The sequence below is a fragment of the Parus major genome, chromosome 17 (genome assembly GCF_001522545.3).
Source record: "Parus major isolate Abel chromosome 17, Parus_major1.1, whole genome shotgun sequence".
Taxonomy (NCBI): domain Eukaryota; kingdom Metazoa; phylum Chordata; class Aves; order Passeriformes; family Paridae; genus Parus; species Parus major.
The window spans coordinates 8,553,221-8,564,569 of NC_031785.1; the positions used below are offsets into that span (position 1 = coordinate 8,553,221).

Below are 11,349 nucleotides of genomic sequence, written 5' to 3' on the forward strand. Positions count from 1 at the left end.
GGGATCAGGACATTCCCGGGATCAGGACATTCCCCGGGATCAGGACAATCCCGGGATCAGGACATTCCCCGGGATCAGGACATTCCCTGGGATCAGGACATTCCCGGTTGTCCCGGCAGGAGCGCCAATGTCGCCCCCGTGTGGCGCAGCGCCGCCGCTGCAGCGGGCCCGGCCCGGTCCCCGCCGGGCCCTGCGGGTGAGCTCCGGCCGTTCCCAGGGTCCGTCCGCACCTGCTCCTCATCCTCAGAGGGCAGAAAGCTCCTCCATGGCAGCCCCTCTTCGCTTGGCTTCGTCCCTGTCCCCTCCCTGACCCTGCTGTGGAGCATGGGCTGCATGAACTGGCCTCCAGCAGGATCCCTGAATTCATCACTCTCTCCCTCCATCCCAGTTTGGGATCTGGGCTGGGTTCCAGAGCAGAGTCTGAGGCCACTTGATGCTCCTGTGCACAGCTCTGCTCTTGTGACAGGGGGTGCGGTGAGGCTGGGGTCAATCTCTCCTCCCAGGAAACAGGGACAGGACGAGAGGAAATGGCCTCGAGCTGTGTCAGGGAGCTCCAGGTTGGATATTGGTGAAATCTCCTCACTGAGAGAGAGTCAGGCATTGGGAGAGGCTGCGCAGAGCCGTGGTGGAGATCCTATCCCTGAAAGAATTTGTAGTTGTGGCACTCGGGGACGTGGTTTAGAAGTGTCCCTGGCAGTGCCGGTCTTGTGGTTGGACTCAACGATCTTGGAGGGCTTTTCCCACCTGAGCAATTCCATGGTTCTGAAGGGCCCTGCTTGGGATCCTTGCTGTGCAGCCCCGGTGTGAATCCCAGGGAAGCTGCCCAGCCCTGGGAGCGGGAGCTGCCCTCGCTGCGTGGCCCGTGGGCGCTCGGCCAGCCCGGGCCCGGCGCCGCCCGGCCGCTAACGCCGCGTCTCTCCCCAGCCTCCACGCTCTCCCAGCTGTCGGACAGCGGGCAGACCCTCAGCGAGGACAGCGGGGTGGACATCGGGGAGGTCGAGACGAGCGGCAAGGACAAGAGCCGGCAGCCGGGCCCCGGGAAAAGCCGGAGCCTCAAGGAGGCCACGAGGAGCGAGGGGGCGGCAGAAGGGGCCTCCAAGCCGGTGAGGGGGGCCCGGGGTGCTGCTCTGTGTGGGAGGGGGCACCCGGGGCTGTGCCCCACTGCCTTGGCCAGCCCGTTCCTCTGCCCACCCATGCTTAGCTGGGGTGTTCATCCTCTCTGCTGAGGCACTCAGTTCTCTGGGGGGTGAGCTGTGGGGGGAAGCTCAGGAATGCCTGAGAGGGGCACTGATTCACTCTGTCCTGGGTAAATCCCACTGTTCCCAGCTCCAGCAAGCAGCTACCTGGGACATGGGAGAATTCCTGGCTCTAAAGGGACGTCCATGAATGAAGTCACCTGTCACCCAAAAAGGAAGGTGGCAGCAGGTATCAGACGTAATTTAGAGGGTTTCTGATGGTGGTGAGGCTGAGGGACACAGGCAGGCAGGTAGAGAGCTGCTCCGCTCCTTCCCAAACCCTTCCAGACCTGTCCAGAGCTGGGATTTTACACGTCAGGAGTCAGAAAGCAACTGCAGGTCAAGTCTGTCCCTCTGTGGTGGCAGCCAGAGTGTCCCTGCCTGCTGTGGGGCCCTGGCCGAGGGAGCAAGGCTGGCACACGGTGTCCAGGTCCCCTCGGCAGTGCTGCCATCTGTCCCCACAGCCAGGGCTCCTGGAGCCCACGTCGTGTCTGATCCGGGTGTCCAAGAGCGCTCCCACCTTGGGCATCGCCATCGAGGGCGGCGCGAACACGCGGCAGCCGCTGCCCCGCATCGTCACCATCCAGGTAGGGACAGCTCCGTCCACATCCCATCCCTCTCCCCCCTGGGCAGGCTGGGGAGACCCCTTGAGCCATGGCCAGGGGGAGTTTGGGGGTTTGTCTCCCCTTACACATCCTCTTCTGCTGAGGACAGTGTCTGTGTCCTGTGGATGATCCCATCCCTCAACACATCTCCTGGGAGCCAGCTGTTTGCTCCAGACATCTCCGAGGGGATCAGGGCAGCCCTGAAAGCTTGGCTGCTGTCTCCAGATGTCTGGAAACTGCCAGACAGAGGATTGAGGAGGGGGAATGGTGGATGGGAGCCAGGGAGCCGAGCCCTCTGGAGCTGTCTTCCTGTTTGCTGTTTACTTGGGGCAAAATTCAAGTTATTTACAGCAAAAAAAAGCAGAGCCGTCTCTGCCGTGGTTATTCTTGGCCATCCCAGCTGGCATCACGCTCCAGGAGCAAGCAGGGGGGAAGCCAAATTCATCCCCTCTTTCCAAAAAGTGAAATATTTCACATCCATCATGTCGGATATGAAATATCTCCCAGGATTTTTTGATGCAGGGAGCGGTGGGAGCATGAGCTGACCCCTCTCTCTCCTGCAGCGGGGGGGCTCGGCACACAACTGCGGGAAGCTGAAGGTGGGACACGTCATTTTGGAGGTGAATGGCACAGGACTCCGAGGAAAAGAGCACCGGGAAGCCGCCCGGATCATCGCCGAGGCCTTTAAGCTGAAGGAAAAGGACTACATCGATTTCCTGGTCACAGAATTCAACGTCGCCCTTTAGGAGCGGGGTTTGGGCGGGTGGGGAGCCCTGGGATGGGGATGAAGGACGAGGTGTGACAGCAGTGTCCCGCAGTCCGCACACGCAGACACCCCCGGCTTGTCCCCAGCTGTCCCCGCGCCCGCTGCAGGCTCGCTGCCCGGGTAGGGCAGGCTGAGAACGGGCACATCCCTTGGAGTCTCCATCCCTGTCCTCTCTGGGGTAGGGAACATCCTGTCCCCCTCAGCAGGGCAGGACGGCACAGTCTGGGTGTCCCCGCTGTCATTTGAGTGCCACACACAGAGCAAGGTGGGCCCGTGGCTCGGGCTGGAGGGAGGTTTGGGGGGTTGCCGCTCCCTTGGGTGGTCCCCAAGGTGCCCGGGTGGGTGGCACCAGCCACGGGTGGGGATGCAGAGAGAGCAACCGGAGGCCTTGTAAATCGCTGGCAATGTCGTTGTATTTATATATACAGAGCTTGTGCTTTTAATTTTTCAATAAATCTATCAGGGTAGAAAAAAGGCTGCGCTCGGGGGGTGCTTTGGGGCTGGCATGAAGGGGTAGGAAGGGGCAGGGATGCCAGGATACTTTCCCTAATATCCTGGGAGCTTCCTAGGGTGGGTGGGAGTGGTGGGGTGAGAGGGGATGCTCTGTGTCAGCCTCGTCCCATCTTTGGTCCATCCAGTCCTTATTCCCATCCTATCCCATGCCCAGTCCTATCCCCATTTCATTCCATCCCACCTCATTCATCCCACCATTGCAATTCCTACCTCATTCCCTTCCCCATCCTCATCTCAGTCCCTGCCAAGGATGTCTGGGGTCACCCATCCCATCCCATCCCATGGATTCCATCCCAACCCATCCCATGGATCCCATCCCATGGATCCCATCCCATGGATCCCATCCCGTCCCATCCCATCCCATCCCATGGATCCCATCCCATCCCATCCCATGGATCCCATCCCATGGATCCCATCCCATCCCATCCCATCCCATCCCACGGGATCCCGGCAATGGGCAGCGCTCCGCCAGGGGGTGCCCGCGCTGCATAAATTATGCCAATGAGGCCCCCTCAGCCGCGCCTCTGATTGGCTGCCAGCAGTGGGACATGCAAATAAAGGGTGGGCGGGGTTTATGCTAACGACCTCCCGCTCAGTGCGCGGATTGGCGGAGCTCGGTGGGTATGCTAATGAGAGGAGGCCACGCCCCCTGGCGCCGCGGGCCGCGCTTTTGTCCGGCGGGGCCGGGCCGGGGGTGGATCGGGATCGGGATCGGGACCGGGACCGGGACCGGGACCGGGATCGGGATCAGAACCGGGACCAGAACCGGGACCGAGATCTGGATCAGAACCGGAGCCGCCCAGCGCCGGCCGAGGAGGCGCCGGCCGGGCCCTCCCTACAGGTGGGCATCGCGCGGGGCCGAGGACGCTTCTCCAGCGATGCCCTCGGTCCAGATGTGCCCCAGCTGTGCCCCAGCTGTGCCCGGGGAGGGGCGGGAATGGCTCGGTTGCTCCCTGCGAGCCGCCCGCTGCAGCTGGAAGGAAGGAGAGGGCCCCCGGAGGCAGAGCTGGAGGCACAGCCCGCGGGCCCCATCCCGGGGCCGCATCCAGAGCTCCCGGCTCTGCTGAGCCCCGCTCGGGCAGGGCTGGCTCGCAGCCGGGAGCTGCTTGGGGTCCCTGGGTGGAGCGGGGGAACCCCCAGCCCCGGCGGGGTCCCTGCGGCCGAGGGCATGGGACACACCGGGAGGATGCGGGACACGCCGGGTGGATGTGGGACACACCGGGAGGATGCGGGACACACCGCTCCTGGCCGAGGCGTGTCCTCCCCACGCCATCGCAGCCTTCGTGGCCCCGAGGAAACTTGCCATAACTTTTCTTTCTGGCGGTGCCTCCTCCCCGCCGGGGCAGGAGGATTCCGGGAGAGTTTCGTCAGGGGCTGCGGAGGCGGCGCGGAGGCACGGCCGGGGCTCGGCGGAGCCTGCGGGGCCCGGAGATGCCGCCGGTTCCTCCGAGGAAGTGGCCAGGGCAGCGTTCGGCTTCAGTTCCGTGTTTTATTTAAAGGGCAGCCGTGCTCCTGGCAGCCGGTGGGAGCCCGCGGGTGTCCCGTGCTCAGCCGCAGCATTTCGGTACCTTCCGGGCACGGCTGAAATCGCTTCGGGATGTTCAAGGGCAGCCGGGGATGAAAAAGCTCCAGGGAGACCTCAGAGCCGCTCCCAGGGGCTCCAGGAGAGCTGGAGAGGGATTTTGGACAAGGGATGGAGGGACAGGACATAAAGAATGGCTTCAAACTAACCAAGAGCAGGGTTAGGTGGGATACTGGGGGGAAATTCTTTGCTGTGGGAGGTCGGGGCTGTGGCTGCCCGGAGAAGCTGGTTCAGCCCAGCGCAATCTGGCCGGCCGTGTCCCCTGTGCTAAGAAGGGATCTGGGTGCCACCGGCTGTGGCTCGGGGACAGCGGCAGCGCTCTCCAGACGGGGATTAAGGCTGTCCTTCAGGGCATTAGGGCCACCCGCCCCCAGGGCTGCGGGTGTGGGGGCTTCAGCCCTGCGGTGTCCCCAGCGAGGACAGGAGGTTCCGTGTGCCGGGGAGGAGGTGGGAAAGAGGAGCTGTCCTGCCGTGGGGCTTTGCTTCTGGGCAGGTGATGGAAAAATGACATTTCCACGGGGTTTTGGTGCCACTATGGGGGGCTGGGGGGGGACATGGCCCCTCCAGCCGCTGGAACTGGGGTGACACGTGGGCTTTGGAGTGATGGTGACACGCGTGTGCTTTCAGAGGACCAGGGAGGTTTGTCAGGCTCTTCCTCACTGTGATGGTCCCGCCCTTGTTCTAGTAGGAAATAATGTGAACTAAGAACGCAGCGTTTCCGCTTCTCTGCCCTCTTTCATGCCTATAAAAACGGGGCTCTGTGGGCTTTAAAAAAGGGTTTATACACGAGGAATTTCTCCCTCCTGGAGTGCAGACATCCCTTGCCAAGTTTCGGCCCCAGGCCGTTCTGGCTTCCTTCAAACCTCCAAAAACCTTCAAAAGAGATGCAAAATATCCATCCCTTGCCTGGGACGGGGGTTAAGCCCCCCCTGCATCCCAGACGGGCACGGATGTGCAGGGGGGGCTTTAACCCGTGGCAGGCAAGCGATCTTTGGGACATGGGGGAGGAGGGTGATTCCACATCGCTCAGGGGATGTGGGGTGTGGGGTTTAGAGCCCCCCATCCCCCCAGCTCTGCCCGGGGCTGACAAGGCAGTGAAGGCAGAGTGACAGCAGCCCTGTCCCCCCCTTCCCTGTCACCGAGCGAGCCCTGGGGCGGAGGATGCTCCTGTCTCCTCTGCTGTCACCGCCGATAAACCCCAGGAGCCGCGATGGCTTCGTGCTGGCCTTGATTGCTGCTGCTTCCCTGCCCCACACGTGTAATGAGCTGGGCGGGCTCCTCCGTCTTTCCCAGGGGACAAGGAGTGGGATAGGGATGGGATCTCTGCCTGCCGAAAGGATCGGGGGGTTTGGAGCTGCGGGCAGGGACAGGCAGCACTGATGGGAGCATCCCTCCCTCAGCTCAGCACCTCTGCCCTGAGCCACGATTTGGGACAGCCCAGGCTTGTAGGGCAGGAAGGGTTGAGGAGCTGATGCAGAGTATGCTTCAGGGTTTTCTAGCTGAGGCTTTTAAATTTCTTTTCTAGTTCTTTTTCCAGTTGCCTGTTGCAAAAATCCTGGCTTTCAAAGAGGAGAATTTAAATACATAGATATATTTCTGCACATTTGGAATTGTTTCTGTTTGATTTGTGGCTGCTGAGCACAAAGCCACATCATTTTTCAAGCTTTTCTGTGCTCCCATAACAGTGAGAAAATTACTTAGAGGGGGGAAAAGAATGTGAGATTTGTTACTCTTGCCACCGTGACGATCAGCAGAGGGCCTTTCTGGGAAGGCAATAGATGTGGCTGGGTTTGGAAGTGGATCCTGCAGACTGCGGGTGCTGTGGATAGGTTTAGTCCTCTTCACCACCATCCCCAAGCCAGCAGCACCCCAAAATCACCGCAGCACCCTCTGGCTAAGAGCAGCCACCCCAGGGACTGTTCTGTGGTTTCATTAGCCCATCAAACTGTCTTCTGCGTGCCACTAATTACCCAGTAACAAGCTGGTTTAATTGGCTGTCTGTGGATGTGCCAAGACAGCGCCTGGGTACAGCCACAGCATCCCCAGGACTGTGAGCAACACCCCAGGATGGGGCCAGCTGGACCCTCCCTTTGACAATCTGGGCAAGTTTCCAAGGATGGGATCCACCTGCCTGAATTTTGGGGTTTTAAATCTTCATTTCAGGTCTGGTGGAAGATCCTCATGCTGATGTTTTTTGGACCAACAGCTGGTGGTCCCAGGGATCTCCCTCCCCTCTCTTCCTACAGCATTTTGCTCTGAACTGGATTAAAAAAGAAAGGTTTTGATGGAAAATGCTGCGGGAGAAGGGTTCAGCCCCCACTGCGCAGGGCTGGATGGAGTTAAAACTTTTGTGGCCACCTGCAAACTTGCAGGAAACATCATTTCCTCCTTCTGCAAAAGCTCGGCTGCCTCACAGGCACAAGAAGGTTTTGGGGTGCTCGGAAGGACTCCCCATGGGGTCACGATGATGGGGATGCTCTGGGGCTGCTGGTAGAGTGAGTGTCCCCTGCATGGGGCTGGGGGTGCCTGGTTTGCCCCCCCAGGCCAAAATTCGAGCTGATGGGGCTCAAATCCAGCAAAGGGGACGTTGATCAGAAAACCCCGTGGCCTTTCTTGCCACACCCCACATTTGGGGTTTTGGCATCCGGCATTTCTCCGGCTGCTGATGGAAACCCCGGGTGGGGTGAGGGGGAAGCTCATGCTTTGGGATCATCAGTGGAATTTGTGTGTCTGCTGTGATCCCTCTCTCTGTCAGCCCCCTCATCCAGAGGGGTCTTTGGGGTGCTCCTGCCTCCCCAGCACTGCTGGTGGTCCCCAGCTGGGGTGACATCCACATGGTGACATCCACAGGGATGAGCTGGATGTCCCCAGGGGGGGACAAAATTTTTGGGGTAGCCCTGAGGGGCTCATTTCCCACGAGGACCCCACAGCTGGGGGAGATGTGGCAGCTCCATTTTCGTGGTGGGATTCACAGCGGGGTTGTCTGATCCGAGGGTGTCCCCCCTGTCATTGGGGTTTGCTCTTGGCCCCGGGATTTGGGGGACAGGACCCTGCCAGCGTGGGGGAGACACCTCAAACAGAGCCCACCATGTCCCGCTGAGCATCCCTCCCTCTCCCCCGGCCCCCCCAGGACGCGGCGGCGATGCTGTGACCTACATTCGCGACAAGGAGGTCCCCAGCCCGCCGCCACCGCCGCCGGGCCATGAAGCGACACAAGTGACGGGCCCGTGGCCATGGCCAGCCCGGCACCATGGCTGCGCTGGACACAAACAGAGCTGCCGCGCCCGCAGGCCGAGCAGGAGGAGGAGGAGGAGGAGGAGGAAGACGACTTTGAAAAGCGGATGGACGAGGATGGGGTCATCGGCCTGGGGGAGGGTGCCAGGAGCCCACCGTGGGGTGAGTCCTGCCCTCCCTCCTGCCCAAAAGGGGTGGTTCCAAATGTCCCGGGAGCCGCTGGAGCCAAGGGGAGCTGCGAGGGGACACCGGGGACACCGGCTGGGTCTGGGTGGCGACAGCGGTGCCGGTGTTTTGCAGGTGACAGTGAGGACCTGGAGGAGGGGTCCCCGGCAGAGGAGGGGAGCTGGCACCCGCGGCAGGACCCGGCCGAGGAGGATGAGGAGCGGGGCAGCTCCGGGGGGGACGAGGGGACCTGGGGGGTGGAGAGCGATGGGGAGCCCTACCCCGAGCTGTCCTCGAGGGGCCGCTGGGGCTCGGGCTCCAGCGGCAGCCCCGAGGCTTTGAGGGACAGCCGGGCTCTCTGCCAGCCCCAGGGCTGCAGCACGGACGGGGGGGACACCTCGGGGCTGTCGGACACCAGCCCTGGCCCTGCCACCCCGTCCCGCCAGCCCCGGGGCTGGGGCACGGCCGGGGACACCATCGGGGGGCACAGGCAGGAATGGACCCCAAGACGGAGCCTCCCCCTGCACCTCTCCACCGCTGACCCCAGCCCCGAGCGTGTCCCCGAGCCCCAGAAAGCTGGCACAGGGATGCCAGCCCCCGGTACCGCTGGCTTGGCACCCCCCGGGCACCCCCAGGGCGCCGGGAATCCTTCGGCACTCCAAGGGCACGACAGATCCCGAGTGCCCAAGAAAGCAGCGCCCGCGGTGGTGCCCCCCAAGCCCACCCGGCAGTCGCGGTCCCTGAGCCCCCGGAGGCGAACGGGCGGCAAGGGGACGAGGAATCCCTCGGGAACGGGCACCGAGGGCACCCAGTACGGCCGAGGGCGCCTCAACCACCCCCTGCCCGACCTCTCCAAGGTGGAGGCGCGGGTGAAGTTCGACCAGAGCTATCGCCCACCCCGGGGCCGGGTGCTGCCCGCCCGCCCCCGCGGTCCCGGCGGCCCCATCGGTTTCAAATCCCCGGCAGAAATCGTCCGGGAGGTGCTGCTGAGCAGCGGGGAGGGGGTGTCCCCGCAGCCCCCCAGCACGGCCGGGCTGCCGCAGGAGTTCAGGTCGCCCAGACAAGCCACGGCGCTGGTGCAGCAGCTGCAGGTACCGCTCAGCTCCCCCCGCTTCAGCCAGAGAGGGTCTGCGGGGGAAACGGGGGTGTCGCTGTCTCTGGGACACCAGTGGGGGTTTGGTGCTGGTCACCCCTTCCCGGTAGGAAGGAAGGAGCAGGGATGTGGCAGCGCTCAGGCGGGATGCTCGTGTCCCCCCGGGATGGCGGTCACCCTCCCAAAGCTCCTCATCCTCAGGGTGTTTGTCCCCCTGGGAGGAGAGGGGGGGCCTCCCCACGCAGAGAAACGGGGGTCACATCTGCACAGCTCTGTGTGCTTTGGAGAGGGGGTTTGTGCACCCACCCCTCGTGCCTCCCCCGTGCTGGGTGCTGGCACCCACTGGTGTCCCCTCCCCGCAGGACGATTACCACAAGCTGCTGACCAAGTACGCCGAGGCTGAGAACACCATCGACCAGCTGCGCCTGGGCGCCAGGGTGGGTGAGGGGGTCAGGATGCCTGGGGGAGGGGGTGCCCCCCTCTGCTCCCTCCTCCCTGAGGTTATTTGTTGTGTCTTCCTCCTCTTCCTCCTCCCGGGGAGTTGCGGTTGAGCGGTCCCAGCCCGGGGAGAGGGGGGGTTGAAGCCACAGCAGCCTGGGGGCCACCGTACCCCCCTCTCCTGGCAGGGTCCCCTCCGTGCCAGGGCGGCGGCTGAGCCGGATTGTCCCCGGAATGTCGGGACACGTCCCTGAGATGGCAGGGCCACGGGCGGAAGCGCGTCCCCGTGTCACCTCTGCCACCTCCCGCCCTGTGCCCTGTGCGTGGGTGGGGAAACTGAGGCAGGGCTGTGTCAGCCGACCCCCGCACGCGTGTCCCCACCTTCACCCCACCCCCCTGCGGTGCCCGTGAGGTGCTTCAGGGTGCCCCGGGGCACGGTGGGCGGCTCGGGGTGCGGGCTGCCTGCCCAAACCCGCTCTCCCTGCCCAGGTGAGCCTGTTCTCCGAGCCGCCGCAGCCCAGCCGCAGCCTCGCCGTGGGCACCGTGGCCACCGGGAGCCGAGTGATGACCCTCAGCATCCCGCAGGCACGGACAGCGGCTTTCGGCACGGCCACAGCCCCGGCCTCGCCAAATGCAGGTGTGTTGATCCATGTCCCCTGCCCGGCTCACCGCTCTCCTGGCCCGCTTTTGGGGGACGCTCCCTCACAGCCCCTTCCCCACGCGTCACTTGTCCTCGTGTTTTCTCGCCGCTGCAGCCCCGGGACCGTCAGAGCCGGAGGGTTCACCCCAACCTCGCTCCCCTCCTGTGCCCGGGGGGGGCTGCCCCACCTGCCCCACCTGCCCCGGGCCGTGCTGCTGCCCCGGGCCCCGGCTCACCCGGGCACTGGCGGGGCAGAGCCGCAGGCTGCAGGCACAGGTGAGGAGGGGGGCTCCATGGAGAAGGGCCGGTGGGGAAGGGGGATGTGAGGGCTGCAAAGGTGGAGCAGCAGGGAGGAGATTTGGGGGGAATTCTGGGGGGGCCGTAGGGATAGGCTGGGGAAGCGCTGCAGAGGGTGCTGGGGACAAATGCGGGGGGCTCTGGATTGTAGGGATTGGGGGAGATGCTGCAGGAGGGGGCTGTGGGGAGGGGAAGCGTTGTGGGGTGCTGGGAAGGAGCTGGGAAGGAAGGAAGGGGATGCTCCATATGGGGGGGGGTCTAAGGGGTGCGGAGCGGGGGCCAGAGCAGGGCCGGTCTCAGCCCATACAATCCCGGCCAGGTGGAAGCTTTCGAAAGCTGGACGCGTGCAGGGACCCTCCCAGCCCCGGAGCAGCTCCAGGTGCGTCAGCCCCTTCCCGGAGCCCAGCCGGGGGGGCGGCAGGAGCACGGGGGGGTGGCGGTGGCCGGGCTGCAGTGGACGGGCTCGGACCCCGCACCCTTGTGCCGCAGAGGATGAGGATGCTGAAGGACGCGCAGGATGCGCTGGAGCGGGAATACCTGCGGGGCCGGCAGCAGCTCCCGGAGGCTGCGGGGGGGTTCGATCCTGACCGGTACGTGCTCGGTCCCTGCCCCAGAGCCCCCGGAGAGTCCCCGGGCGTCGCTGTCTCCCCGCACTGATGGCTGGTGTCTTGCAGGGCGGTGGAAGGGGAGATTTACCACCTGGGGCTGCGCCTGGAGGGGCTGAAGGAGCGGCTGGAGCCGGGGGACAGGCGGCAGCCCCTCGCTCAGCCCCCCCCGCAGC

The 11,349-nt window shown here is 64.0% G+C and overlaps 2 protein-coding genes across 4 annotated transcripts in view; both read left to right on the top strand.

The window, feature by feature from the left end:
* WHRN (whirlin) overlaps positions 1 to 3,092 on the top strand; it is a 41,228-nt gene extending 38,136 nt beyond the window's left edge. For 2 of the 3 annotated variants that reach the window (XM_015645255.3, XM_015645256.3), the window contains 3 exons: positions 925 to 1,103; positions 1,700 to 1,822; positions 2,404 to 3,092. In XM_015645255.3, coding sequence (XP_015500741.1) covers positions 925 to 1,103; positions 1,700 to 1,822; positions 2,404 to 2,586 — 485 coding nt within the window. In that variant the 3' untranslated portion in view covers positions 2,587 to 3,092. The remainder of the gene's footprint in view (positions 1 to 924; positions 1,104 to 1,699; positions 1,823 to 2,403) is intronic. The other variant, XM_015645257.3, reaches the window with a different exon arrangement.
* Positions 3,093 to 3,743: 651 nt separating this feature from the next.
* Positions 3,744 to 11,349, top strand: part of AKNA (AT-hook transcription factor) — a 13,833-nt gene continuing 6,227 nt past the window's right edge. The window contains exons 1-9 of the mRNA XM_015644530.3: positions 3,744 to 3,960; positions 7,832 to 8,097; positions 8,236 to 9,191; positions 9,556 to 9,630; positions 10,121 to 10,268; positions 10,387 to 10,547; positions 10,888 to 10,947; positions 11,058 to 11,158; positions 11,243 to 11,349. Of these exons, the coding sequence (XP_015500016.1) occupies positions 7,935 to 8,097; positions 8,236 to 9,191; positions 9,556 to 9,630; positions 10,121 to 10,268; positions 10,387 to 10,547; positions 10,888 to 10,947; positions 11,058 to 11,158; positions 11,243 to 11,349 (1,771 nt within the window). The 5' untranslated portion in view covers positions 3,744 to 3,960; positions 7,832 to 7,934. The remainder of the gene's footprint in view (positions 3,961 to 7,831; positions 8,098 to 8,235; positions 9,192 to 9,555; positions 9,631 to 10,120; positions 10,269 to 10,386; positions 10,548 to 10,887; positions 10,948 to 11,057; positions 11,159 to 11,242) is intronic.